The sequence below is a fragment of the Lepisma saccharinum genome, chromosome 5 (genome assembly GCF_977018435.1).
Source record: "Lepisma saccharinum chromosome 5, izLepSacc3.1, whole genome shotgun sequence".
NCBI classification, from domain to species: Eukaryota; Metazoa; Arthropoda; class Insecta; order Zygentoma; family Lepismatidae; genus Lepisma; species Lepisma saccharinum.
Genome location: NC_139233.1, coordinates 11967960 through 11995020, shown reverse-complemented (window position 1 = coordinate 11995020; position 27061 = coordinate 11967960). Strand labels below are relative to the sequence as shown.

The window sequence follows — 27061 nt, the reverse complement described above, 5'->3', positions numbered from 1 at the left end:
CATCTGGCTGCACATTGAAACTCCTTGTGCCCTTAACACTAGACTGGCAAAAGATTTGATACCACCTACAGATAGAACAGCAGAAAAGGGTCATTTTGACCCCTCGTAAGAAATGCATTTAAAAATTCTAATTATTTTAGAATGGAAACATAATTTTTATTTTTATTATTTTCTGTGCTTTGTGTATTACAATCAAAGTGTTTAGGTGGTTTGTAATAAATTTTGATTCCAAAAAGTACATAACAACTGAGCACTCCAGAATACGCAATATTTCACCACTTCACGAAACCTGTTCGGAGAGATCTTTCCCAGTCCAAGAACACTACCTACATGACGACATGTAAACTGTGACAGGTGGGAACATGCTAAAGACAGGATGACACAGGAACTGCAACCTAACGCTGACATTGCAGCATGCATAAATGAAAATATACAGTGGTCAAATTGACCCCTCCTGCTGTTCTAGGGGTATAACATGAAATTTCACAGAAATAAATTATATTTTGTAGATTTCAATACACCATCTTAAAAAGAACAAAGAATTATAAAAAGACACAAAATTTCTAGGAAAAAATAAGAAAAGCAGGATAGTTATTAAAGAAACAGTGAAGGTAGGGGTCATTTTGACCTCTCTCACCATTCTAGTGTTAAGAAGCTTTCAGACCCAAGTAACATGTCAGTTGGAAAGTAACCTTATTACAGTGCATACTGTTTGTGGTTATGTCACTCGTCACTTCGGTGTGAATCTCCCTTTATTATCATTATTATTCTAAGAGACACGGTTTGGACCTCCCCCAGTGGCAGATTCTCCCATGTTATCTGGTTTACTGCCAGTAAACCAACTTTTTCATAAATATTGAAATTGATGCAACATTTGAAGTTGTCAGATTTTTGTTTTTGTTTTACTTGCGTGCCTACATTAGTGTTTCATTTCTAATATATCTAATAAATATATATAATAAATAAGAATCGTTGCAGTCAACCAGATCAAATTTTCAGAATACAACACTGCTTCCCTCCCTCCTCCCCAAATATATTTCTAATATGTGACTGATGATGAGAAAATGAGTTCTTTTATAACACATTCTATTGTTTCACGAAATCAAGTCCAAATATTATTTTCAGTTAACATCAGGTAAAATAAAAACACTGTGTTAAAATCTGTAAAGTATATTTACAAATATATAACAGCTAGGCTGAACGTAAAACTTGGCAAATATTACTCTCAAAATAAGTTTAAAAAATTCTTCCTGCAATTGTTAACATCAATACACAAGAAGGAAGAAATACGATACATTTTTTTACAGTTCAGCTGGATGGATTGCATATATTTTAACAGAATTAATTTCTGCACAGTTGCTAACTGTAACTGTAATTTACCAAAATAAATACTTAATTTCTTTTATATATGATTTGACTTTTATCTTACAAATAGCTTGAATGGACCAATGTTCTATGCAAGTTCTGATCTCCTGTAACTTTTTAGACATTTCTTTTTACATATTTGCAACACTTCACATACATAACACACTTCTTAAATATATAATGTGAACAGGAACACATTTAAACTGGACAATGATTTCTGGCAAAGTTAACATTTAGCTTAACTAGCACTTAAAAAATTAATCACAGAAGAAACTAGATGATTCAAAAAAACAGTTTCTTCTCCTTTTCATGCATATTTTTCATTAAAAAAGTTTTTCATAATGTAAACAATGGACATAGATGAGTGAGTTCCCGAGTAAAACTCAAGAATTGCTCTTTCTTTGAATACCTTTTATGATATAAATTCATAATGATGAAAATTTTGTGCTCATTGGAACTGAAGTAAAAAATGAAAATGAACTTTCAGAAAGATGTCTTACATTGTGCTTCAGTCATCTGAAATGTAGGGGACATGAATCATTGCTTGCATTATGCTCATTAAAATGTTAATTACAGAACATGAAATGATAAACACATTCAGTTCCACTGCAGAAAGCATGTAACAATTGACTGCTGTTTTTATGACCATCTACATCATTTTCATTAAAATCATTCACAAAATCTGTTGAGTGATACGTTTTTTGTTCATATTTTCCCATCATTATCATCAAATCCTTGGTTATCCAGTCCAGCTTTCTCCTTTGTCGCAGTCATTGCGATTTCACCGTTCGGGCCATCGTCTGAGGCTTCTGAATTCTTGTCCACGTATTTGTACCTCATTGCCATCAGAGCAAAAATCACCATGTCGACAACCATCAGGCCAGCAAAGAGGAAGAATTCAAGTGCCTGTAAAAGAGGACACGTTAATTTATTGGATCAAAATCACGTCAATCATAGAAGAGAGGCACAGAATGGAAGAAGCAAGACCCAAACATAGACAAGTATGAGAGAGTTAAGGAAATGTCATCAGAAATTATTGCACCCACTCCTTATCTAGTCACCCCCAAATCTCTGCTCTATCCCTAGCATGCATTTGCCACTTCTATTTGGGCCTGTCTTCAGGCACATCCAGCATGTAACACGTCATGAAAATCGGTTGCCAAGAGCCCTAAAGCTGGCCTCCTAACCTAACGACATATGCATTATTAGAATTGCAATTTTGAAAATAGTGCATGTTAGTTGGTTAGGAGGGTTACGTTTCGTGATATCAACACGCTTTAGCAACTGATTTTCAAGCTGGATGTGACCACAGACAAACCTCTTCTATTTGCAATTATTAAAAGTAATTTAAATTCCAATGACTGGTTGCAGTACCAGCAGGAAATAGTAAGAGTACTGACGTCAGTCTATACGCAAGAGTTTATACATAATTAACTAAACTCTCTGGCATCCTTAAACCTGAAGGTTAGTTGCTACAACACAGGTCTCCCATTGGTTCTTTTCCTGGACAATTTTGACCCAATCTTCAGCATTAAGCTTCCATCTTCTTCTCATCACCCCAAAAGACCTTCTACACTCAGGTTTCTGAACAAGGATAAGAAACTTAAGTGAAAAATGCATGCTCAAACAGGACTCAAACCCAGCATTCTGTGACTTTGCTCTAACAACTGTGCCAGCCCTGGTTTTCTCTGCCTGGATGCTGCAATGGAATCTGTTGCCTCTGAAATGCTGAGAATGTCAATGGTGCCTAGAATCTCCCAGCATCGAAGTGTATATTACCACATAGGCGCCGACTCCATGGGGCTTGGGTGGGCTCGAGCCCCCCAATGTTAATGATGTGGGGGCTGAGCCCCTCAAATAATTTTGCTTAAGAGGATCTAATGTATTATTTTGCTTCTCTTGTAAAGTTTGCTCTGAATTGTGCCACATGAACTTAACTTTAAATACACATTTAAAATGCTCTAGACAATCAACTTTGGGGGGGCTGAGACCGCTAAACCATCAACTTTGGGGGGGGGGGGCTATGACCATAGACAGCAAAACACATGAATTATTACTATATACTAAGTATATAATTATGAGTATTGTTAACATTTTTACAAAAAAGAGTTTCAAAAGAAGATGTGCATGAACTAGGAGAGTGGATGGGACGTTCGGACTACAAATAACTCTCACATGACATTCAGAATGAGATCATTGATATATGTATTAGAGAGATCTGTTTTGCGCTCCGTGGTAGCAGATATTAAAAGTCGGGAATATTTTGCTATTATGGTTGACGAAATTTGTGACATATCCATCCGTGAACAATTAACATTTTTGCTTCTGAACTGTAAATGAAAATGTTAATATTTTTAAGGAATTCATGGGCTTTTACGAGATTCCGATCACTGAGGCCAAAACTTAAAAAAGGGAGGGAGTGAGTCATTCATTAATTTATTTCAGTGAGCAGAGCCCTCCCAATAATTTTGACAAGTCGGCGTCCCTGTATTACCATATGATTTAGAGCACAGGAGATGTACATCCTAGAAATCTAATGCAGGCTTGACAAAGATTCAAATCCAGATATCTGTCATACCAACTCTTTCCTTTTCTTCCATGCATCACATGTCTGGTCTCCCCAATGATGTAGTGGCAATGATGATGCCTTGTAATCAAGGGGTTTGGTATTTGATCCTCAGTGGTGACACATTGCACAGTGGTTCACTAAACTGTAGGTCCAGTCCCGATTAGCATATCTGAGCATAAAGTGGACTTAAAACAAACTTTGATTTCATTATTCTAATTAATATATACAGTAGATATGAATAGCAATTATTAAGTTCAAAATTACATAATATTTTCTCACTCATGCACTTCACAATATACTTTCAGATTTAAACATAAAAAAAAGTCTTTGTTTTCAAAAGCTCTTCATTTATGTTAATCATTTATTCATATTTGGTGAATAAAAGACATGATAGTTAGAGGCACATATTTTTGATAAATAAAAGAGCAACATTTCGGTACAAGAACAGTCAATTTTGGGTTCAAAAGCGGTAAATAAAGTAAAATTTCACTGTTATAGTGGTGAAAAAGCGGTATATAAAATAACATTTTAGTTTTAAAAATTTGAATATAATCCCAAATTTGATTTAAAAACTGCACTTAATACACAAAATAACAGCACATTTATGTCGTTACCAGAATAATAAGTTTATTCCTGTATAAATATGTCTATTTTTGCTTCTCAAATATTTACAACAGAATTAACTAATTTTCAGTGAATTGCATAACTCACAGGATAATTCTGCCTTCAGAAAGTGTCGTGTCGGTAAATAAACTCTAAATTTCGTGTTTAAGAGTCTATTTCACATTTTGCAGCTCATTTCACATTGTTTCGTGATAAAGCAGAGTGCGAAAATGCACCTCACACATTTCAGAAACATGAAAAATTAACATTACAATGTGTTATTTCACATTTCGTGTTTTGGCAAAAACGAAATATGCATGCCTCTAGTGAGAATACACATAATAGAAATTATAACTTTATCCACTAGACTTACTTTTAAAGGTTCTATTAATTTTGATGGCCCCTACCACCATCCACTTGGAAACTTATTGTCTCATGGATAAAATTAGTAATTGGATTACGTGTATTTATTATGTCATTTAGTTTGTTATTTTACTTTGCATTTCTGCCACTTTTGACTAATTGTGATGATTAGAGGAAATTGATGAAAGGACACTCGCAAAGAACATTCACCAGACTATTACTTGAAACCAGAAACTTCCACGGCGAGATTGAAAGTCGAGCACTTAACATGCTCGGCCAATGAACTAATTTGTCATTGCATGTCAGAGACCACAATTTACTCATAATACTACAGTCAAAATTACTATATTTGCATGTCTTGATCTTTAGCTTATTCGACATTAGACAACCGGATAAAAGTTTATGAGCAGAGACCTTGCACATAGTAATACAAAAATAAAAAAAGAATGGGTACCTGTCTGTCAAAGAACTTTGCTTCAGCCACAATGACAACAATCAGGTTTCCAAAAGCAACAGTGAGAAGCCAGGCAGCCTGAAGCACAGACTTCATGCTGAGTGGGGCCTGAAATGGAGAAAATTAGATGAGAAACACACCTCCATATTACCAGTGAATAATTACCTTTTTTCTCAATTACAAAGAGGAAAACTCAATGTCATATACAGAAGTTCATCTCATTCCTAGACAATGTTTGTGCAATAAAGAGATAGTTCATCGATGTAGAGTTAGGCAACACATAAACGCAATGCATTGAACCAAGTATTTCATAATCTAGTTGTCTCATTTTTATTGCAAGTAACTGTACATTAAGGATCCTGTATCAGGCCACAGTTGGGCTCAAAAATCACACTGTTACTACTCTTGTCAGTAACATTAGACCCGAACAATAATGTGAGGAGTTTTCACTATTATCTGTAAGTTATTGTAACCACATGAAGTCACATTGAGCACTTATAACATGAGAGAAAAACATGATATTCATGTATCACTAATTGTTCTGTATTTGTAAACTTCGTAATATAACTACTTCAAATCGGATGAATGACCCTGTATTTTACTTTGCAAAATAATACAATAAATTTTATATTGTAAAGTATATTTCATTCTTCTATTGATATGTCATTCACACACACACTGACTGACTGACCCACTCTCCAATATGGTTAGCCACTGTACATGCAAACTATTACAAAAGACACCTGTCCATATCTAATGAAACTGAATGTTCGTTCTGTCATTCACACACCACCCACACTCTCTCACATACCTGTGTGAAGGAGAACTCCAGGCCAGTGATTGAGAACATCACCTCTCCAACAGTTATCACAAAGTACTGTGGAATGAGCCACAGCATGTGCACACTATTTGGCTCCGTGATCACAAATTGCTTCACGCTCTGAAAGAAAAATTAGGAACTGATGTAGACCAACTGTGTAGAAGATAGGCAATGATGCAACAAGAAATGAAAAATAAGAAATGTCTTGGGATGGAAAGATTAATTGAGAATTTATTAGTATCAGGCAATATGAACATATTGGTGTAACAGTAAGTGGTAACATTTCCAATATGTTTCTTGGTTTCTGCCCTAAACATGATTTTTTTCGCACTGTCGAAGGTAATTAAGGAGAATTCACATGTATTTCACAGAATTAACAATTCCTTGGAATTCAATGAATTCCCAGTCAATAACACTAAGAATATTTGGGTTAACTAGAGATACTGTTGGTACCTCAAGAATTAAAATGAATAGCAAATCATATTAATAGAGAATGAAAATATAATAAATTATACAAATATCTCAAAGATAGGATGGCTTGGACATTACAAACCTATGGAAATCTATAGCTGCAAGAGCATTAGGAATACTGCAAAATACAAGGTTGATATGTATAAAAAGATACAAATGTATGAAAATAAATAATTGATCAATACATAGATCTAGGTGCAAATTATCTAACACAGTTATTTTTAGTTTTTACTTTATTTTATCTGTGACATTTTGTCCTGGTTTCCCAGAACATCGCAGATAAAATAAAATAAAAACCACTAAAAACTAAAAAATAACTATGTTAGATTATTTTGCATCTTCAAAAAGTGGTTATGCGAACATAGATAGATCTAGATAGATCTAGAATAGACTAAAAATGGAAAGAGACACTGAGAAGGTCCAAACTTTTATAAAGTTACAGCACAAAAAAAATTAGAACTTTCTAATAATTCAATCTACAAATATTAGATAGATTGACATGGCATAGTTGCAAGGGAATACTTGTATCTTTAAAAATTGCTAAGGATGTCAGAATTGATACTGGCCCACCCTAAAGGAAACATAAAAGAAAGTTATTCTTAATACAGATTGAATTATGACTATGAGCTAAACAACAAACAAATAAGCAGATGTAATTAACATATTTTTCAGAATATATCACAAGCTGTGTATTCTCAAGCACAAGGGTTAAAATGTCAAGAATTTTAGAATAGTGGTTAACAGCTCTTTCATTTGAGGAAAAAAAATGAGACTTTCAATCAGTTGTGCAAATGCTATAATTATTTACTTACAGTTATACCATTTGCCCTTTCCACCATAAGTGTGTAGATTCCTCCCAGCTGCAAAGTTGTTCCATTGAGTACAGGGAAGGATTCATACTCTACATTACTTTTCGGAAGCCAAACATCATAGCTGTAAATATATACATACTTTTATCATTGCATACAGTTCCACTTTCTACATGCAAGAATAATAAATACAGTACTTCATACAGAATTAACAGTATTAAGAAACATTTGACTTGTAGGGGTTAAAGTTACACATTGGCTCATCATGTGACTGTTTTCTATTTAATTGTTAAATTGGTTATTAACAACATGTTTTGTAAATATATTTCTGTCGGTGGTGGATTAACATTCCTCTACTGTAGAACATTGATGAGATTTTTAGTGTATTTTCATATTTGAAAGTTCATGATTTTGCTGTCATCTGTTAGGTTTAACAAAGCCTTACTGTTAGTTTTAAGTGTCTTTGGGGGTCATCCAGGCAGGTATCTAGAACTACAGGGTTGGCCACGAAAAACAAGCCCACCCTATCTCACTTGTCTGAAACTAAATTTTCTCCTAAATTAATATTCTTCAAGAACAAGAAGAGGTGCAGCTATGGAGGGAGGGATAACATTAATTGGTCAGATGGGGAGAGTAGTGGAATAAAAATAATATAGTTTGAGACCAAAAAATTAAAATGACTGACAAGATGAGGTGGGCCAGTTTTTCGTGCCCAACGCCGTATATTTCGAGAGGGGTTTGAACCAAGTGTCTCACACGTAAAAATAATAAAATTTGGAAATAATAGTTAATAAGAATAATATGCCTGTTAATAATATTATTAAAATAGGCCAATGAATAATACATTGTTAATATTACATGAACAGGTATAATGATGAGATAAAGACAGGGGCGGTGTCAGGGGGGCTCGAGGGGGTGCTTGTGCATCCCTTAATTCTCTTCCATGCCCCCTACGTTCAACTGAAAACACTAACCCTTAGAGTGTCATATTATGTCATGTCGTCATATCGAGCGTCGAATGTTAGGTACTGAATTCTGCCACGTTTGTCTAATTTGCGAAGATGGGGATAAGTGATGATATGATGAAATTCATGAATGGACACTCACAAACATGCATGCCCATGCCGAGATTCGAACCCAGGACTGAAGTAAGATCCTTATTTTTGTATGCATCAAGCAAGCACTGAAAGAGGTGCCGATATGCATACTTTCCTGTACTGGGGGCAGCCTCTATAAAGATCAGCGGCTGTTTTTATTCTTTCTCAGCATTGTTGTTATGAATTTTTTCTTCCTTTGTTTCTTCAAGTGGTCTGTTTGTGGTTTTCGATAATTGCCTAAAGATTATGCGAGTTATGTTTTTCTTTATTTTTATTTTGCATTGTTGATAAACTGTTTATTTTCCCGCCTATTTGTTCTTCCTCACAATGGAGCAAAAATATCAGCTGCTTTCAAGGTATCACCAAGTCGCTGACCAAGCCCTGCTCGGAAAATCATTTAACGCAAGTTGTAGAGTGAAGCGTAGTTCTCTTGTTAATACATTCTGTGTATTTGTTCCACGTAACATGTCTAGTAAACGTACCATTTCAGGCTTTTTCAAAACCCGTTAGAAAGAGGCCCAATGTTCACAAAGAAATGTTACAGTTCGTTGTTGGGGATAGTGCGGCAGAAGAGATTTTAAAGAAGACTAAGTTGCTGTGCACTTCACGTTTTGTCCTGAAGTGGCAGACTGAATGTACAATGTACTATGTATTTTGTACCTCCATTGGTTACATTGAAAAGGTCCAAAAATTATGTTTTTAAAGACAAGGATAATTTCAGTTTTTATTTCACTACATAGTTCAATAAGACTGAAACGTGTATCTGAATGTTTACACTGTACGATACATATAATCATGTAAGTCCAGGGGGAAGGCAAGGGGGAACAGCCTGCTTAGAAAATGAATGTCAATCTATAGTTATTATATTTCACACATACAATTTCATTTCAGTCAGTAATTTTTGTTAATCAGTGGCGGCAATTAGGGGTGTAGTTGCCCCCGCTTTTTGCTATTTTTGCCCCGTGCTATGCTAAACTGTTCTTGCCACCCCCCATTTTGGCACCTTGCTCCCCAGTTTTGAAAGGTCACATGTGTGTTTCATGGTTTTCCTTATTTTCAGCATCACACCCCCTAAATTTCTTTCCGCACCCCCTCAGCACCCCTTGATGATTAATCCTGGTGCCGTCGCTGGATAAAGAGTACAGTATATCAGATATATCAAAATAAGAGTACATTAAAAGTAGTATTTTGAACTCACTGCTGGATGTTATAATTGGTAAAGCCTTATTTCTTTTCAATAAAGAATTACTTCACATAGAAACCACTAACATAGTTACTGACAATAATGTGAATGAATGAATGATTTTATTTATTTTACTTCATATTTCTAATATCCAAGATGAAGTGCATTGATGGGACAATCACAAACACATATGGGCAGCACACAACACAAGTCTCATAGAGGATTATCCTGATCGCACGTCCAGATGCCAGAGCCTCGTTAGTCTGCAAAATGCAGTCCGGGGTGTAAAATGTGGAAGTGAGGTTGACATTTTGGTGCTTTCTGAGTCACTCCTGACAATGATGTGTACATACACTTATGTGTGTGTGTGTTTCGATGTTGTTCAGTAAGTATATGTGGTTCAGCTTAAATTTCCTTATCTGTCTGCATTGTACAGGTGTTTAAAAAAAAGGTAACTGAACATGGTTTGAGTGCTGAGTTTCAGTTACCTTTTTTTAAAAAAATACCCTGTATGATTAGGTAACATGCTAAGAAAATTGTGTTATCTTTGGAAGCATGGTAAAGTCAGTTGTAGTATGTTACTTTTTCGGTAAGCTTCCCCAAATGTGTGTGGCTTCCTTGAACTGCCAAGTAATTCATGTAAAGGTGGTTTTTTCAAGAGTGATAGAACTTTCGATAGGGATAGGTGTCATTTGTTTTGTTTTGATGACATATTGTTTTGTCATTTCATATCAGTGAGCATTGGCAAATGATCATGGAAAGACTGACGCCGCCACAACGTTTACAAATTGTGGAAATATATTTCCAAAATTAATGTTCTGTTCGCCAAACGAATAGAGCACTTCGGAAATATCGGTGCTGTCAGTGAATTGGCCTCACAAGATCATGGGACCTAACGCCACTGGATTATTTTCTTTGGGATATCTAAAGTCTCTGGTTTATGCTGATAAACCAGCAACAATTGACGCTTTGGAAGCCAACATAACTCTTGTTATTAACGACATACGTCCCCAATTACTTGAAAAAGTGGTTCAAAATTGGACTGATCGAATCCGGTTCATCACAGCTAGTCGTGGTGGACATATGCTGGAAATTACTTTCAAAAAGTAAATGTCACAAAGTTATCTTTCTAATAAAAACACAATTGGCTTCAAACTTATTTTTTTATGTGTTTTATTTCAATTCAAAGTTCTATCACTCTAAAAAAAACACCCTATACAAACTATTACTGCAACAAACAATGTCAAGTGTCAAGTGTAGTTAAAGACTAGACTTCAATTCGATCAGAGTACCTAACACAGAACACAGATATTTCTCTGAATTGTTCAACATGAGAAAAAAGAAGCCTTACCTTCCGATATCCAGTTCTACATATCCAGAAGCATTGACCCCTGGATTAACTTCAACATAAACAGTCTCATCTCCGACTAGCTTAATCTTTGAACTAGTTCCATTTTCCTCTTCTCCAAAATCTAGATTGTAAATTACCCTGTAAAGAAATTGAAACAACATATGAAATTTAGAGTAGACGAAGATGATGATGATGATGAAAATCATACCTGATAATTTTATGAAGTTCTGACGCAGTTTCACCAATTGTATGGAGGTGGTATAAGATATAATATCATAATATGTAAAAATGTTAAAAATACTACATAAAAAGAAAACAAATAAAAATAATTATATTTGAATCTTCCATCTCATGTCTCTTTATCTTTTATTTTTTTACTTTGCTATTCACCAGTTACATTATTTTCATTTCTTCATTCCTTACCATAGTATACTTGATACAGATGCCTTTAGCATAATACACTATCAATTGAAAAATTAACAATTTTGAATTTGGGAGTTTGATTTTGTTTTTAAGTCCACCATATGTACAGACTGGGCCTTCAGTTTAAAGTGAGGTATTAAACCAGGTATTAAACCCAGAACTCCTTAATGAAATCATCTCCATACTACATTTTGCATAATTGTTAGTTATTAGGCATTCAATTTCCTGGGTGCAGTCCCCCTCCCCTTTCTGTATGTCAATGATACTAGACTGCATTTAATTTAATCCATTCATAAAAAACAGCCATATGTTAAACATGATTTTTGGCTTATGATATATTGTGGTAATCATAATGTGGTTGCATTTTTATGAAACTAAATCATGTACTTTGTATTGATTGTAATTTTGTCATGAAGTTTTGTATCAACATACATACACATATATGGGTATAACAATATGTACAGAGAAGTGAGTCAAATTTATCTTAATAAAAGGGGTTCATGTTGATCTACCTTAAAAGTGGGTTTCCATTCTCAGACTTGTCTATGTGATCTTCACTGAAGTACTTGCCGAAGATCCCATCCTTGGTTAGTAAATAGGAATTAGCCTACAATGTAAGAAAGAACATATATTTGAACGAGATGTATCTACAAGGTTTAAATAAAATTATGCCACATTCTATTCAGAGCAGATAGCACATGTGATATCAATGAAGGGAAAAGAAACATATTTTATTGGAGTTACAGGTAAGCAAAAACTTGATATCTACAGAAAAAAAAGAAAAAATCTGTGTTGCAACAGCCATTTGGCAGCTCATATGTGCTCACTATCACTATGCATAATGTAGTCGAAAGTTGTGGACAAGTAAGCTGCTGCCAAGTGGAGGTGTACGATATCAGTATGGAAGGTCAAAGATGAACCACGTGGTTCCTGTGGAAAGAAGGTGTGCCTACAGTTATGATTCATAATCGGCTACAAGCAGTGTGTGGTAAATGCTCTCCAAGTCAAGCAACTGTGTTCCGCTTCACAGCCGGAAGTGCAAGTGCCAAGAAAGGAACCAGCCCTGGACGTCGTCGCTCATCTCGAATCCCTGGCATGATTCAGCAGGTGTCTGACATAGCAATGAATGACAGGCATGTGACGGGAGGTTCCTTCCTTGGCACTCACACATCCAGCTGTGAAACCTGCCACCCAGCGGAACACAGTTGCATGACTTGGAGAGGATTCACCACACACTGCTTGTAGCAAATTATGAATCATAGCTGTAGGCTATGGAGCCATATGGTACACCTTCACATTCCATGCTGATATCGTACACCTCCACTTGGCAGCAGCTTACTTGTCCATAACTCCGACTACACTATGAGAAACAAATGCCTGTCACATGGCGCTGTGTGGAGCATATAGGCACACAGGGCACAGTGTCAATCAATTCTGAATGGCCCAAGTATTTATAAAGACAAACTTGGTGACTACAGCCAGGAAGGAATAACCTGGCAGTGACGTCATTCCCTGCTAAGTCAGCGTTGCCAACTACTATGAAAGGAACCATGGCACGAGTAAGAGTACGAGCAGTAAAGATCGCGGTGCAAACTACCAATCTTCAATTTAATGTTAGCACTGCTAGATGTTTATTTTATGTGTTTATTTTAATTATTTCATATAATTCGGCTTTCAGCAAACCTTCTGCGTGCGGAATATTGTGAGATGACAGCCACGACTTGATTTCATCCTTCCTGCTGTTGATGATGGGTTACTTCTTGTGGTACAGAGCATTGTCGCACACAATAACAGAGTTTGGGGGCAGATTGGGAAGAAGCTGTTTCTCGAACCACAACATAAAATTGTTAGTGTTCATCTCCCCATGATAGTCCCCAGAAGTTGTTCTTGAAAGTAACACTAACTTCGCCCCCTCCACAAATCCACTTTCACCATCGGCATGCACAATAATAAACCTGGGATCCTTTCCTGTTGGCACTTTTACCCCCCCCCCCCCCCGAATCTTTGGAACCCAATAAAATTTGGGGACAGGGTGATGTGTATTCACAAAACTTTCATCCATGTAAATGAAAGACTGGAGGTTGCCCTCTGCACAGTTCTTTAACTTCATGCAAAAATGATGCCCCCCCCCCCTGCAATGCAACGATGCTGTTTCGTTCAAGGAGTAGCTTCCTGCTGCTTACGCTATGCTTTTTAAATTTGAACCCTAATTTTCTTATGATCATACGCAACGACCAACGCGAACCCTTAAAATTAATATTTTCTTGCAGTTCCTTCATCAGTTTATGTACAGTGACAACAATGCCTTTCGTGTATAAATCATGGATTGTTTGGCGCACGACTGCTTCATCAAAAGAATCCAGATTTGTGACACGTTGCTGGGCCTTCGGTCGGTTTTTGCCCTGTTCTGTGAACAGCTGTGGTTTTGTTTTCATCGCAATCAAAGTACTTATACACATTGAAAACTATTTCTCTTGCCTCGCTGTGCAAGGGCTTACCTTTCTTTATGCCACTGCTCATTGTACAACAAAAACAAAACCAGCAAAAAAAAAACTTGCGATCCACGCGAGAGACAAAAGACAGACGATAGATTCGGGAGTTGAATGGCTTCGTCTACGCGGCTGGTCCAGGGATACGTGCCTCCAGGTTACGTTGCCGAGCAATAGGATAGGTGAACCTAACCTACTCACCCACTTTGGGCTTGATTGAACCTACGAAACTACCCTGCTATGCAACCTGGACGCATCCATCCCTGTGCAGCTCTACGCTGTCCTCCAGTGACCATTAACATGGAGGATGTCCCCAGTAGACCAGCATCCATTCCGAGGAATGATTGCTGGTTTATCATAGGGACTTTCAGCCTAGTTATTCCGGAGCGAGAAGTACGCTTCCCGGACTTACCCGCCCAAATATGAATTGATAAATCAAGATGTTGGAAAGACACATTTAATATTCGGGGTATTATTACATTTAACTATATACAAGCACTGCACAAACTTATAGGTTTGATTTTACATATGGAACCAACAAATGGGTAACAAAAACATGGTACTTACATATTCTGCATTCACCTCATCACACCTGGGCCTTGCTACACACACTTGTCACTCCAACTATAAATGGGGGGTTTCAATGAATTTGCACTAAAAATATAGCGTTATCTTAATGCATATGGGTATTGGCTTGCACATGAACTGTTTCAGGGAGCTGTAAGACAAAGGATGGGCCGAATAATCATGGATGTCTTTGGATACAAAACATCATGGTTTCCTGAAGGCTCATTGTCCTCACCATGTGGTTTTGAAAATTTCCGAATTTTCATGGATATTAGTTCCATGCACTTTAAGGCACTTTAAGTGCTGTAAATCATTCATATTATACACTACTGGACTATTTCCAAGCACTTAGTAGATATTTCACATGTTGGAGTCCAATGGCTACTCCATTGTCCTCTCTCCACTGGCCTACTCAGGCCCAACAACTTGGAGCGATGTGAACTGTACTAAATCTCAACACAAAGTGGAATCAAGATGGCTTCCTCTCATGTTAAAAGCTATCTCAGACTCATTGTCTGGTAGCCACGCCCATGAGGCCATCTGATTGGTTCACAGCACCTTGGGTTACTTGCCTTCATCTAGTACCTAAAGAAATCCACTAGATGGCAGCCACTGGCACTCACCAGATGGCTCTGGTGCTGTGAGACCGATTGTCTTTTGTCCAAAAACATCGATTTTTTGATGTTTTTGTGGTTTGTTTGCACATATAATTGTGACTTGGAGTTATTTTCAGGGAAAGCAAGTTAATTTGTGCTTGCACAAATGTTATTCTGAAAATATCTGTGTTAATAAAAAATTTGCATGAAAAGCAACATGTGCTCTCTGAATTCTACCTATCAACAAAAGGTTGTTTTTTTGATAACCAATGAATTTTGGGTCTGGGGCTTATTAATTACTTAATATTTTGATGTTTTATCATACTTTTACTAATTAGGCCTAATTTCTGTTAATCTTAACATATCTGGGAATGTCTATTCCTATTAATTCTACCTGAATTGAATTGGCCTTGTACTTTGGTTGGAGTGGAGTGCTGCCTGTATGTATTGGGGATGTATACCCAACCTTTGGTTGGTTATACATATCCCGGGCCCTCGGGAAAAGAAAAAGGATACGTGAAGCGGATCATTTTTCTTTACCCTTTACTACACTATACCCAAATACATACACAAAATATTTATATACACACTGAATCGTTATGACCACGCTGGTCCGAAAAGAACATATACATGAAAGAAAATAAATTTGCAATTATTCTTGCCCGTCACTTGGATATATGTTTGAGATATTGTTCTGTTCGATATATCGAACGATTTCCTAGACGGTATATACATGGTTAATATAACACACACTTAAAAGTTTTCAATAAATGATTTTAGTTATTCATGTTATGTCTGCTTTTTGTCGCACTGAATACAGTTTTTGTATTCGAACTGATCTGCTTAGTAGTTTTTAGGTACTTATCTAATGTCTCTGCCCCTCATTCACTTGAGGGTGCAGTACCTTCAAAAAAGTTCACCATACACCTTGGTATGTTGTCCACAGTTGATCACCTCACAATTGTTCTTCAATATCTCCTTAGGTGGAGATCGCTGTCGCCTGGCTTTGTGCACTTTGCGTTGCCATCAAATGTTTTTGTTGCTCGATTGGCCGAGCAATGCTTCGACCTGGCTGCCCATTGGGATTGTGTACAATCTGTGGAATGCACTCATTTTGTGAAGTCTGTAGGATTGTCATGGTGGTTCGTTTCTGGATGTCAATGTTCGATTACGAACCCCTGACACACTCCCTGCTTCCCTATATTGCTGGAACGCTGAAAAGATTGTCTCTAGTTCCTGGTATAATATGCTTGGGGGTCTGCTGCTGCCTATGACACCATGCACTTTTGTGTGTTTGCTCCGGGGTTTTGTGGTGACACTGAGGGGGGGTTGGAGTGATGTACTCACTGGCCCCACTTCACACGCAGGCTTTGACCTTACCCTTGTTGGTTTTTGGGTTGTTCCTCATAAACAACCCTATATGTTTGGGGGTGCTCGCATATTTCTATTACTGCTAACCCTGGTTTGGTCGAACCTAACCCATCGGTAGTGCAAATACCCAATGATTGCTAAACAATATTTTGCTTGATTGGTAGTGAGTGATCTAGCATAGATTTGCACTCATAGGGAAATAAATCTCTATATGATGGTTGGACTCACTTTTGTGTCCAACAAAGAAATGGCCCTGGTCGACAATAATGAAATTACCCTTTATACCACAATGAAATTGCCTTGGCATATAATACTGAAATAATACTTTTGTATACAACAATGAAATAGGCTTTTGTATACAACAATGAAATAATACTTTTGTACACAACAATGAAATAGGCTTTTGTATACAACAATGAAATTGACTTTTGCATACAATGATAAAATAATCCCTTACACGATCTTGACATAAATTTTTCTACCCTATGTACAAATGGGCGAATGTCACAGACCAGACAGAACCTCATCCACAAAACCTCTGACCTTTAACATATATTAATACTAGTGTTCAAAAAATGTGTAGCTTTTTCTCCTCATCTTGTACCTGTTGTACACTCCTATCCGTGCGTCTTACCCTGGATGCGCTAGAGGGATACCAATACCTCTTATGCGACTAATACTATGGCGCAGGAGCCGTACCGTCGCGTACTTCTCTCCTAGGTCCTACTGATATCGGGTTTAGGAAGAAACGTAGAGCTGACGAGCAGACATCTACAGTTTCCATGGGAAATTATCACAAGGGTACGGGGGTGGAGCCATTTGTGCGCAGTTACTCATCTTACCAACAGACAAAGCAAGTCGTAAGGAAACGGCTGCACCCCGTCGGGATTGAGGTTGAGTCCTCTTTGAATTCAGAGGTCCCTTGGCTTGAATTAACTTCTTTGAGGTACTCTTGATGCTAACACCGGATGTAGTAGTCTGAGCTTCTCAATGTAATGACTATACACCTTATAGCTACACCTCCACAACTTCATGTTATTCACATGTTGGTTGGGTAGGCTCTTACCGCTAACACAATGAACAAGATTAAATATGTTATCTGTCACCTGATCACTACAAACTAATGGACCGAAGAAGGTGTGGAACAATTTGTGGGTCTGTCCCTCTAGAGCTTTGCTTTGGAGATGGGATTTAAGAAAAGCTAAATCATACACTTTGATCACAGTCCTGTTTTGCTGTGATTCATTTACCTTATTGTTGGCTTTGTTTCGCCTTTCGGCCGTCCGGGATACAGCCATGAACAATTGCTGATCCCATTCGGTTTGTTCACCTGTAGGAATATGAAAGTGTTCCATAACGGAGTTCCTGAGTGAATTGTTTGGCCCTAACTGGGGACCATTGTCTACTATGATTCTTTGGGGAAGTGAAAATTGTACAAAACATATATCAATGAGTTTCCTCACTATTAAATTCCATGCTTACTAACCGAGTAGGAATTGTTACACCCTGGCCACCATCACCCCCAGCGAGAATAGCACAGGCTAGTTTCCCGAGGGTTGCTCATAGGGCAGAATGGCATTCATCTCGCTCTGTCGAGGTTCCATTTGTCTACCCTTGGGTGTGTGACCTGGTTTGGTGAACCATTTTACCTCATCGAGTGCGTTGAGTATGGTATCCATACCTCGTGGGCTGAAGTGAACCAGGTCGGGTCTCATGTTTTGACCGTAACCCATGGTTTCTTCGAACAGCGACATGTTCATTTCTTGGCCCTTGTGCACAAATTTCGATGAGGAATCCAGAACCCTTACATTGCTATTATCATCAAGGGATAATATTTTTGCAATTAGTGAGTCATACATGGCCCAGAACCTGTGTCGGTTCTCATTGGCTAACCTGGGAACTGGTGAAGGAGTCAGAACAATGACCTTCTGAGCACCTTTCCTCTTTAGGGTGTAAATGATATCCTGGAGGTTCCGGAACACCTGGTTGGTGTCCTTCCCTCGGAGCATATCATTTGTGGATACCATTAATAACACATTTTTATGAACACACTTTTCTCTTCTCAAAGCACTGAGCAACTGCGCTGAGGTTTGTCCAGATATGCAAAGTCCGATGTGGTAATTACCATCACTGTCTCTTTGGACAGGATACCCGAATTTTCTTTGCGCAAGACGTGACAACATTGAATCACCCACTGCCCGATACTGATTTATCAGTGGAGTGTGCTTGCATGAATCTGAACATTGTGGGACAGGTTTAGGTTTGGCATCGCCCTTCCCCACGTCAGGACGTTGCCTACCTAGTTTCCCTGGTTGTGCACATTTGGATGCACCTCAGCGAGATGCTCGGAAGACCCGTGTGAGCTGGCGGAACTCTTATGCTGGGATGTTCCACCCTTTCTCCGGTCTACCTTGGTTCTGTTTGGGTACTCCTTAGGCCGGGAGCCCCTCGCAGATTTGCACATGTGAGCGTCCTCCTTTTTGGACGAACCGCTCGCTTCACCCTGACCATGACTCACATAGGTCTGGTTAATGCGAGTCGTGGTTTTCCCGTAATTGGGTCGTGCTGGCCTTGCAACTTCCCTCTCAGGATATTGTGGCACTTGCACACTCTCATACCGAAGTATGGAGTTGGCCACCTCCTGAAGAGAGACGAAGGGAGCCAGGATTAACTGGTCCTTCAAGCTGTGCGGCAGCTGTTGCACAACGTGGGTGAAAACCTGGTTGTCGGCGATTTCTGGCAACGCAAGCCTAATCATTTTGACTTGGCGCCAGAAATATTTGTGCACTGATCTGTGCTGGGATGGGTTGTACCTTTCGTTGAGAGCCTTCGCAAGGGAAGAAGCTCTCCACCCATCCCCTTGGAAATATGAGAGGAACTGCCTTTTGAAATCCGAGTAGGACTTGAACTTTCATTCGTTCCTCTCGTACTACTGCCCTGCCTCGTCCCGTAGACAGAACGAGATTATTTAGAGGGCATCCGTCAAATCTACCTCCAGGAGAGTGAGATCTCTCTCAAACTCCTGCACAAAATCTGAGGCCAGCCTGTTCCCCTGCCCGTTAAAGGTTGGGAGCTGTTTGAGATCAGCAAACCTAACCCTAGGTTTGCTCTTGTTCCTCCTCCGGTTCTTCCTCTTCCTCTGGCTGCGGACTTCGGCGTCCGAGCTTTCGGAATTGGATTCCGGGGAGTTACCAAGTGGGTGGTACTTGTTAGGGGGAGACACATAGCCACTACTCTGGTCAGAGCTTTCGTAACCCTTAGGTCGTCGTTTGGCTTGGTACAAGGCCTGGTGGACAGACACATTCCGTGCAGGTGAGACGGGCTTGGTAGCTGACATCAGTGGAAGGGCGGACTGAGTAATTCGTCTCTCCATCCCCTACAGGCAAGCAAGAATCCTCATCAGGCTTGCATCGTCAGACCTTTGTTCTTCTGGCAGCTGCTCCTCACCAACCCTTTGTTGTGAGGAGGTGCGCTGCTCAGCGACTTGGCCCTCGGAAATGCATTCATGCGATCTGTGGCCTTCCGCCTGACAGTTCGGCATTTCCTTCCTCACTTGCTCGAGAACCCTGTTCTCGATCGTGACCATGTGGTCACTGCAAGTGAGCTCTCTGCATATGTTTTCTAGGGCATCTAACCTCCCTAGAATCTGAGCTGTGGTGGTCTGATTGTCACCGCCTTGCACTTCGCCAACGAGTTCCCTCAGTTGCGAAATCTGGCCTGACACTTGTGTAAAATCCCTTTCTAACCTTGACTCTAAGTCATTACATTGGATCTCTATTTGGTTAATTCTATTGGTGTTGGTCGTTACTTGCTTAGTTAACAATTCTGAGGTCTTCGTGGTGGCATTGTGGATGGAGTCCAGTCTGGCCTGGAATTCCGTCCTTACGGCTTCAAGTTTCCTATTTACTTCGGCCGATGCCTTGGCAAATTCCCTACCCTGAGCATCAATTTTCTGACCCTGTGCTTCAAGTTTCTGACCCTGCGCATCAAGTTTCTGACCCTGCGCATCAAGTTTCTGACCCTGCGCATCAAGTTTCTGACCTTGCGCATCAAGTTTCTGACCCTGTGCCTCAAGTTTCTGACTAACCTTTTCAGAGACTTTCGCTTGCTCCTGGAGCATTGCCACAATGAGGTCAAGTTGGGGGTTACTACTGGTACTTGCACTACCATTGGGTGGGAACCCACAACCTGCTGGCCGTTCCAGCGACCTTGACCTGGTATTCATATTTGGGGAGTGCCGGTATTGAGTCTCATAATCTTGCGATCCACGCGAGAGACAAAAGACAGACGATAGATTCGGGAGTTGAATGGCTTCGTCTACGCGGCTGGTCCAGGGATACGTGCCTCCAGGTTACGTTGCCGAGCAATAGGATAGGTGAACCTAACCTACTCACCCACTTTGGGCTTGATTGAACCTACGAAACTACCCTGCTATGCAACCTGGACGCACCCATCCCCGTGCAGCTCTACGCTGTCCTCCAGTGACCATTAACATGGAGGATGTCCCCAGTAGACCAGCATCCATTCCGAGGAATGATTGCTGGTTTATCATAGGGACTTTCAGCCTAGTTATTCCGGAGCGAGAAGTACGCTTCCCGGACTTACCCGCCCAAATATGAATTGATAAATCAAGATGTTGGAAAGACACATTTAATATTCGGGGTATTATTACATTTAACTATATACAAGCACTGCACAAACTTATAGGTTTGATTTTACATATGGAACCAACAAATGGGTAACAAAAACATGGTACTTACATATTCTGCATTCACCTCATCACACCTGGGCCTTGCTACACACACTTGTCACTCCAACTATAAATGGGGGGTTTCAATGAATTTGCACTAAAAATATAGCGTTATCTTAATGCATATGGGTATTGGCTTGCACATGAACTGTTTCAGGGAGCTGTAAGACAAAGGATGGGCCGAATAATCATGGATGTCTTTGGATACAAAACATCATGGTTTCCTGAAGGCTCATTGTCCTCACCATGTGGTTTTGAAAATTTCCGAATTTTCATGGATATTAGTTCCATGCACTTTAAGGCACTTTAAGTGCTGTAAATCGTTCATATTATACACTACTGGACTATTTCCAAGCACTTAGTAGATATTTCACATGTTGGAGTCCAATGGCTACTCCATTGTCCTCTCTCCACTGGCCTACTCAGGCCCAACAACTTGGAGCGATGTGAACTGTACTAAATCTCAACACAAAGTGGAATCAAGATGGCTTCCTCTCATGTTAAAAGCTATCTCAGACTCATTGTCTGGTAGCCACGCCCATGAGGCCATCTGATTGGTTCACAGCACCTTGGGTTACTTGCCTTCATCTAGTACCTAAAGAAATCCACTAGATGGCAGCCACTGGCACTCACCAGATGGCTCTGGTGCTGTGAGACCGATTGTCTTTTGTCCAAAAACATCGATTTTTTGATGTTTTTGTGGTTTGTTTGCACATATAATTGTGACTTGGAGTTATTTTCAGGGAACGCAAGTTAATTTGTGCTTGCACAAATGTTATCCTGAAAATATCTGTGTTAATAAAAAATTTGCATGAAAAGCAACATGTGCTCTCTGAATTCTACCTATCAACAAAAGGTTGTTTTTTTGATAACTAATGAATTTTGGGTCTGGGGCTTATTAATTACTTAATATTTTGATGTTTTATAATACTTTTACTAATTAGGCCTAATTTCTGTTAATCTTAACATATCTGGGAATGTCTATTCCTATTAATTCTACCTGAATTGAATTGGCCTTGTACTTTGGTTGGAGTGGAGTGCTGCCTGTATGTATTGGGGATGTATACCCAACCTTTGGTTGGTTATAAACTCCCTAACAAAGAAACAAAATAGCCTGCAATCCCTCGCTCATAGCTGCGGTTTGTTAGACTAATGTAGCAGTGTGGGGGTTTGCACGCCTGCTTCACCCCTCTCGGAATGATTTCGATTGGTTTGCACGTCACCTTGTCGTGCGATCTAGCGAATGAGCCTTCGCTTCTGGAAAGAGAGGTGAAGGTGGGAGATGACGTCACTGCCAAGTTATTCCTTCTGCGCTGTAGTTGCTGGGTCTTATGTGAGGATTACATGTCAGGTAAAGGTACCATAATGCATGTAGTTACTAACTGCTCAAGAGAATAAAAAAATTGTCAACGAAATTAATAAAAAATTCACAGATGCCCATGACAATCTGGTTCACATGCTCAAAGTATTCTAACAAACATTTCTTAACCTTACAATATATAAAATACTAATGTTTGGTTCAAGAATGATCAAGACTTACAATTCAAAGTTATTCTCTTAAAGTGTTCAAAATAGAGAGTTTTTCTACAAAACTACTATTATTTTATTAATCATGAAAGTTTACATTGTTTGAAGCATTTCTAATAAAACTGGATGTTGATTGGTGCCACCGTTCCTGAATTATATCAAATCAAAAAATATCCAAGTGTGTGCCGTCACAAGAAAATATAATATAATAAATCTTAACAAGTGTAGATATTATGCAGTTTCAATCATTCATCAGAATATATGCTCCTAATTAACATAATTATGCCTTCACCTTGAGACTCATCTTTTTAGAAATGTCTATTTTTGTGGTATTTTTAGTTGTTTTCATTATTGATGATTTCAGTGTACAATAACCATTATGTGCTGTATTAGAATTTTTATCAATAAATAACGTATATCAGTATGAGAGATCCAAACAGCAAAAGGCACAATTGTTCTATTATTCCCTAATATATTTCTTGACAGAGGATTTCACATACCTGGCTCTCCCACACATTAATTTCTCCACTTCCACTTGCACAGCCTTCATAGAGAACTTGGAAGGTTAAATTATTTGTTACTGGAATGTTAAACTTGGAAAACTCCAAAGCTTGTATTGTTCCATTAAAATTATGTATATCATCCGTACGAATGTTCATGGGACAGTCTAAGCTGTTGAAGATTCTCAGCTGTGCTTCGCCACTCTGTGGGAGCACTGGGTAGGTTTGCTGCCAAATGCAAGATTCCAAAGTTAAAAAACAGTACCATATAAACAAACCGTAAAAATAACAATTACCAGCATACTTCACTTAAAAGTAATGAAAATCAGAGTTATAAAGACAGAGAACTTGTTCTCTCCCTCAGTCATTAGGAGTGTGTGTGTGCGTGTTTGTGTACAGTGTCATCAAAATGGTGCCTGCGGACCACAACCCCCCCCTCCCCCATATAGAGGACATAAAAACAAACAATTTTCTTGGTAACAATATTGTCATTGGTTCACCATTTCGGTACTACAAACATTCAAAAAAGCCTGTTTTGTAGGCTGTATGCTATAGTGCAACCACAGGTAAAAGATTATTTTCCTGTAGTTTACGGTTATTACAAGCATAAGAAAACAGTTTTTTGTTGTGACATTTCAGGAGAACACACGCTGCTCCCTTCATCAGACATTTATTTTCATTTTGACTAAAGATACAGTTATAACAATGGTTAGCAATTTTTTAAACAAAAAGAATCCATTATAAATTGGATGTTGTCAACATTATTTTTGTTTAAAAAATTGCTAACCATTGTTATAACTGTATCTTTAGTCAAAATGAAAATAAATGTCTGATGAAAGGAGCATGTGTTCTCCTCAAACGTCACAAAGAAAAACTGTTTTCTTATGCTTGTAATAACCGTAAACTACAGGAAAATAATTCTACAATGCAAGCAATGCATGCATACAACAAAAACAGGTAAAAGAGCCTGACATAACATTTGATAGCATCTGTGACATTGCTTCCTGTTGTGAAACAGCGCATGCCAGTGTTGCAAGGAACACATCATATTCGGCAAGAAAAAAAAGAGACAAACTACCAACAACATTATGTATTGTAAAAAAGTAGCGAGTCCTGTAACCCAACAGGAAGTAAGGCAACAATAAGAAAATTTATGGGAAAACAAATAATGTATGCAAAAGGAAGTGGTGGAAACTGAGGGATGGGGAAAAAACATGAACCCTTTTCTCAAGGGTGTCTAAGGGCAGAACCAGAAATTGCTGTTGGGGTGGTCGAGGGAGGGAATGGCCATCTAGAAAAGAGCTTTTTTACCTTATACCTGTGTTTCGAGAGGCTCAAGCACAGATACAATACTCCCTCCACCAACTGATCCTCGAGAAAAGTAAGTTTACACTAGATAAAATGTCATTCACCAGTTAACATGCTTGGCCACTGAGCCAGCTATCAATCATTTTCAATTGTTTTAAAAGTTAGTATATATGTAGAAAAAAAAATGCTTGAGTTGCTCTACAATTTAATGTTTGATACGTTCTTTTACTATTTGTCACTAAAATATGCTCGATACTTCTTTATTACACAGTACGTTACACAAAAACAAGAAAAGGATAGGACAATCACTTTACTTACCTCCAACTGCAGCTCCACTATTGCGGAAATGAAGAATGCAGCTGCAGCCAAGAGGCCTCCAACAGTTATCCTCTGCAGTGGTTTCACAAGGAAGTTGATTTTAGCAAAGAGTGGGTAAATGGCTGTCTCAAAAATTGGGATAAGGGCCAGGATGAGTAAAGGGTTCACGACCTGCATCTGATCCGGCTTCAGGATGTATCCTCCAAGATCGCCACTCATACGAGTTGCCTGGAATGTCCAGCGAGATCCCTGGGGAAAGGAATTCAACAAGGCATTAGTTGTTTATAATATTTTGATTTTTTAAAATTGACTGTTTCCAGTAAACTAAATAAGTGTTTTTCATCTTATTTTCCTAAAGAAAGAACATTGTGGTGGCAATTGCAAGAAAAATAACAATTTATCATATTAAAACAACATATAACAATTTAACTCTCAACAACACTTGCATTAACCACTTACAAAACTAAAAATAAAGTAACTGCACTTCTAAACCCAGTATGGTGTTACTATGGGCTAACAACTACAATTTGTTATATCACTGAGTGACATCATAGAGTATAATGTAATCATCAGCATATATAAACTAAAGTTCGTTTCCAATACTTAGGAGGTGATTCTACAAGTGAAAATAAACACAAAAGTTCATGTGATGAAATGCCGAAAACGGCACCCATTCGGAGTTATTGAAGTGGGAAAAAGTGTGATAATTATGTTTACAAGCAAATAGTGGCACAACAGCCAACCATATGAACCCGGCGAAGGGCGTTGCACAAAGAAATGCGGCATGCTATATTCAAAAAAGCACATGGCAGATGTGTGAAGTTGATGCGCAAGGAATTCCCCAAAGGAATCGAATAGGTCTTTTGAAGTTATGGGGGTAGGGAAGGGTTTAGCGAGATGTGTTATCCATGGAAAGTGATATGTGGAGACTGACAACTAAGAAGAAAGCGAATATCCGTAGTGGACATCACCATTACATAGAAAAACAAAGATGGTGGTGGTGCTGCACTAGGTTGCATATGTGTCGACATGTTCACTCTGTGCAGAGTGGAGATGCCGAGGGAACCACATCACAGACGATGTTCAAACTGTCTGCCATTAACTTCCACGCAGAGATGACAACACTGAATCAATGATTGTCTAGTGCGAGCAAACAGCCCCGCGGTGTCTGCTATCGTCGGTGCAGCGACATTAATGTGTGCAACAAGATCCTCGGCCAACATGACGGGTGTTTCAATCTCTCCCCATAGATAGAAGTCCAGGGGAGTGATGTCCGGTGATCTTGATGGCCATGACAGGCCCACCCCTACCAATACACCGATTGTGGAACAAGCCATTGAGGAAGTGACACACATTTTGGTCGAAATGTGGTGGTGCACCATCGTGTTGGAACCATAGTCCTTGCCTCAATACCAAGGACATGTCCTCCAACAGTTCAGGCAAAACATCACGAAGAAATTCATGATATGTACCACCACACAGGCGAACAGGGAAAATGTACGGCCCAATCAAATGGTCATGCACTATCCCACACCACACTTTAACCGCAAATCTGTGCTGATGGTGTGCCACGAGAATTGCATGTGGATTTGCAAAATCCCAAACGTAACTCTTTTTACTATTGAATATGCCCGTTTTGGTGAACATTGCCTCATCGGTCCACAACACCCTCTTCACAAAATTCGGGATAGTTTCCATGTGATGCAAAAACCACTGGCAAAAGACCACACGTGGGTCAAGGTCCTGAGGTAAAAGGTCTTGTTCCTTTTGGAGTTTGAAAGGGTACACCCCCTCTTCGGATAGGACGCGCCACACATTAACATGGGAGGTGTTGTGGGCACTGGCTATAGCGTGCGTACTGGTGTCAGGACGATCCCTGACAGTAACACCGAAACTTCACATATCTGCCATGTGCATTTTTTTAATAGAGCATGCAGCATTTCTTTGTGGAACGCCCTTCGCCAGCAAGATCGCAGGACATCACTCCCCTGGACTTCTGTCTGTGGGGAGAGATGAAATGCCTCGTTAACGAAACACCTGTCGTGTCAGTCGAGGATCTCGTTGCATGCATTAATTTTGCTGCAGCAACGATAGCAGACACCATGGGGTTGTTTGCTCGCACTAGAC

At 39.0% G+C, this 27061-nt stretch overlaps 1 protein-coding gene across 6 annotated transcripts in view; it reads right to left on the bottom strand.

Annotated features, from left to right (window-relative positions):
* Positions 1 to 1154: 1154 nt before the first annotated feature.
* The window catches only part of LOC145987659 (solute carrier family 15 member 1), a 146269-nt gene continuing 120362 nt past the window's right edge, over positions 1155 to 27061 (bottom strand). For all 6 annotated transcript variants that reach the window (XM_083122174.1, XM_083122172.1, XM_083122175.1 and 3 more), the window contains 8 exons: positions 24935 to 25183; positions 23309 to 23536; positions 12021 to 12115; positions 11086 to 11223; positions 7458 to 7578; positions 6166 to 6294; positions 5355 to 5462; positions 1155 to 2271 (listed from right to left, as the gene is read on the bottom strand). In XM_083122174.1, the coding sequence (XP_082978300.1) occupies positions 2071 to 2271; positions 5355 to 5462; positions 6166 to 6294; positions 7458 to 7578; positions 11086 to 11223; positions 12021 to 12115; positions 23309 to 23536; positions 24935 to 25183 (1269 nt within the window). In that variant the 3' untranslated portion in view covers positions 1155 to 2070. The remainder of the gene's footprint in view (positions 2272 to 5354; positions 5463 to 6165; positions 6295 to 7457; positions 7579 to 11085; positions 11224 to 12020; positions 12116 to 23308; positions 23537 to 24934; positions 25184 to 27061) is intronic.